General features: G+C 44.0%; 1 protein-coding gene across 1 annotated transcript in view; it reads right to left on the reverse strand.

Moving 5' to 3' along the window:
- ELP2 (elongator acetyltransferase complex subunit 2) overlaps window positions 1-4,026 on the reverse strand; it is a 35,866-nt gene extending 31,840 nt beyond the window's left edge. Inside the window, exons 1-2 of the mRNA XM_005867298.2 lie at window positions 3,800-4,026; window positions 2,257-2,335 (exon numbers count right to left, since the gene is read on the reverse strand). Coding sequence (XP_005867360.1) covers window positions 2,257-2,335; window positions 3,800-3,937 — 217 coding nt within the window. The 5' untranslated portion in view covers window positions 3,938-4,026. The remainder of the gene's footprint in view (window positions 1-2,256; window positions 2,336-3,799) is intronic.
- Window positions 4,027-4,032: the final 6 nt, after the last annotated feature.

Consider the following 4,032-nt stretch of genomic DNA (forward strand, 5'->3'; position numbering starts at 1 on the left):
TCTCTTTTTTTTTTTATTCTGGGCCAGCTTTAGCTCTGAGGCCTCGCTGCTGAAAACATCGATACAATGTTGCGGTCCGAGCCCGGCTGAATGGAAGCCCTTTTCTGGGGTTTTGTTTAGCTTCTTATTTGCAACATAGTATATAGTTGCTTAGACTTGCAGCTGAGAGGCTGGCAAGTGAGGCGGGGAACGTTGGAGTCTGCAGCAAGCAAGCCTCGTGCTCGCTTCAGTGCCTGGCTGCCGGCCGCCATCTTGGCTGAAAGTTAATTTGCATATACTCACTGATTAGCCAATGAAAAGGGTAGCGGTCGTACGCCAATTACCATGTTTCTCTTTTATTAGTGTAGATTCTGCATTACCAAATGAAATAAGTAGCTTATTCACCTTCATTTTTTTTTTAATGTCACAGATAAAATCATAGCAGAGTCTCACTAATTCAGGAAATTCTGCATTGGTGCCTGGCTCAGAATGCTCTTAATAAATGTTTATGGAATAAAAATTAATTCAGAATCCTAGCTGGTTTGGCTCAGTGGATAGAGCTTCGGCCTGCAGACTGAGGGTCCCAGGTTTGATTCCAGTCAAGGGCACATGTCTGGGTTTCAGGCTCATGCCCCAGTAGGAGGCATGCAGGAGGCAGTCAATCAATGATTCTCTCTCATCATTGATGTTTCTCTCTCTCTCCCTCTCCCTTCCTCTCTGAAATCAATAAAAATATTCTTTTAAATTAATTCAGAGTCCATAAGAAAACTACAGTAGGTATATTTGAGACATTTGAGGAAATTGCATTGTATTTTGGAAGCACCATCTAAAGACAGTATGCTAATTAAACACTATGGAGTCACAGGATGTTAGAGATAAAAGAGACCTGGAGATAATCTATTCCAGCAAATTTCAGTTTAGTGTCAGGACTCCTTTATGCTCTTAAAAATGTTTGGGGACCCCATAAAGGCTTTGTGTATATGGACTGACTCTATGTACAAATATTAAACACATTAGGTTTGTAAACTAAGAAATGTGAAAACTACTTGCTTATCATTTTTCTTAAAAATAACTCCAGCCCTAACCGGTTTGGCTCAGTGGATAGAGCATCAGCCTGCGGACTCAAGGGTCCCAGGTTCGATTCTGGTCAAGGGCATGTACCTTGGTTGCGGGCACATCCCCAGTGGGGATTGTGCAGGAGGCAGCTGATCGATGTTTCTAACTCTCTATCCCTCTCCCTTCCTCTCTGTAAAAAATCAATAAAATATATTAATAAATAAATAAATAAATAACAAACTCCAGCCTGGCCAGTGTGGCTTGTGGTTGAGCATCTATGAGACAGGAGGTCACGGTCCGACTCCTGGTCAAGACACATGCTCAGGGTTGCAGGCTCGGTCCCCAGTGGGGGCATGCAGGAGGCAGCTGGTCACTGATTCTCTCTCATTATTGATGTTTCTATCTCTCTCTCCCTCTCCCTTCCTCTCTGAAATCAATAAAAAATATTTTCTAAAATAATAATAAACTCCATTGCATGTTAACAAAACAACATTTTTATGGCGAGGAAAACCCCTACATTTTCTAAAACAAAAAAATTAATAAGAGGCACTGTTTTACATTTCTGCAAATCTCTTTAGCATTTAACTATTAGCATACAGCTGGATTTTCATATCTGTTTCTGTATTTAATCTGTTGTGATATCACTCACCACACAGCTGCTGAAAGGGCCACTGTATAACTGTGGTAGAATGAGAATGAAAACTGTGAATAACCCCTTGGTATTATTCTGAAAATAATTTTGATCTCATAGGTGTCACAAACCTCAAAAGCTCCCCTGATTCAGTCCAAGCCTTTACTTTTCAGGTGTTACTAAGGTACAAACTGGGGTCAAGAAAAAATGCAATGCCCTGCCTAAAAAAAACAATAGCTTGTCTGTGATGGAAACAAGTCAAATTTTTGGAATCCCAGCCTGGGTCCTAATATGGGCCTTGCTTTCAGGCTTTCAAGCAGAAGCTATGGGCAATGGGGGAGGGGGGGGGGGTTACCACACTCAGGGCTGCCTCTACCCTCATCCTAAGCACTGCTGTGCTATCCATGCTTCAACTGCTATAAAGTACAGGTCAGATATTTCATTGGGCATACCGTTTTTCTTCTATTTTCCAATTGAATAATATCAGATAAGCTGATGGTAAAATAAGAGAAGTGATGAAAGAAAAATGACTAATCATACTTTATCAGAAAACAATTCAGATCAGCTTTAACAATTAGATTAATACTTACAGCCATCCTGTTTACAGATCCACTGTACACAATTGACTCGAGCAGTGTGACCATTCAGGTTGGTAATGACAACCCTTTTCTTTAACAAAGGAAAGCACCAGTTAGTAAATTAGAATCTATCCTACAGAAGAATTATTAAATTAATAAAGATCAGGTTTCAGTATTTTTGATGGATTACTTCAGACAAAAATCACCTTCCTTTAATTTTTAAACTTGTAACTGTGGCTTACACCATCCATTCACTCTAATTCTTTTCACCACTCCACAATCCCAGTGTCCTGTGCTCTCATCATACTAAGCTCTCAGGTCTTCACCTGCCTTGGTCCCGAGCACCACTCACTCCCCTTCCCACTCCTGTCCTCATCTGGGGAGCCTGTCTTGACACCCCAGGCTGGATAAGAAACCTCTTCCTGGTGCTCCCACAGGTCTCAGGGCCCTACTTCTATCATGCCTGCATCAATTTGAGGGTTTTGTTGAGGGGGAAAAAATCTTCAATAGAGGAATTTGTGACTAATGGGTACATACTCATGGCTCACTTTGCATGTCATGACTAATCAGGTATTGATCCGCACCTGATAAGTGCTTAGGATACCCTTCCCCTGTGACCTTTACCCCAATGGCACTTTCTTTTATTTATTTTTAAAAAATGGTTTATTTATTTTTTACAGAGAGGAAGGGAGAGGGATAGAGTTAGAAACATCGATGAGAGAGAAACATCGATCAGCTGCCTCCTGCACACTCCCTACTGGGGATGTGCCGGCAACCAAGGTACATGCCCTTAACCGGAATCGAACCTGGGACCCTTGAGTCCGCAGGATGACGTTCTATCCACTGAGCCAAACCGCTTAGGGCAAACTGAATCTTAATAATATTAATGGACTCAGCAGAATCAAAGGGGACCTGGGATGTTAGCCAGGAATCCAGTTTCCAATCGCCAGTTCTATTATTCTAGCGACTTCTACTAAATATTGGTTTCAAAGTCTCTTGTTGCTATAGGCACAATCCGGGCATGTGCCCCCGACAGGAATCGAACCCGGGACCCTTCAGTCCCCAGGCCGATGCTCCATCCACTGAGCCAAACCATCCAGGGCGGCACTTTCGTTTAAATGTCCAATTCCAGCCATGGCAGGGTAGCTCGGGTCAGGGCACATACAAGAATCAACCGATGAATGCATAAATAAGTGGAACAATGAATCTCTCTCTCTTTCTCTCTCTCTCAAATCAATAAATGAAATAATTGTTTAAAAAAAATAAAATGTCCAATTCCAAAGCTAAAATACAAGTGGCAAGTTTACATAACTGCGGGAAATATAGAATGAGATAGCATCTGTGATAATGGATTTAGTCCGTACCTAAACTGCAAATCTTTCAAAACCCAAACTAATTTTTTTAGCAGTATTAGTTTCCACAGAAGGCTTCCGAAAAGGTCATCATCATTCAGGTGTCTACGTGGGGCTAACCGGTGGGACCTGGTGACCCCAGGCTGATGGCGGCGCGCCCAGACACCCCGCCCCTTGCTCAGGCGCCCGGCCACCGCCCTTACCCGCGGGTCGTAGAGCACCACGGAGCAGGAGGTGCCGAAGGCCAGAAGTCCTCCGGGCCCCGAGTTCCAGCTCAGGGCTCCCCGCACCCGGTTGGGGCAGCAAAATACGTGAGATGCCTCCAGCGCGGATGCCACCATGTTGCTGGCTGGTCCGAGGCCGAGTTCTGGGGGCGCACTTCCGCCCTCTGAGCGGAACTACGCACGAGGCCGCCCCTCCCGCTGGCGTGGTCCGC

The sequence above is a fragment of the Myotis brandtii genome, unplaced genomic scaffold, assembly GCF_000412655.1.
Source record: "Myotis brandtii unplaced genomic scaffold, ASM41265v1 scaffold248, whole genome shotgun sequence".
NCBI classification, from domain to species: Eukaryota; Metazoa; Chordata; class Mammalia; order Chiroptera; family Vespertilionidae; genus Myotis; species Myotis brandtii.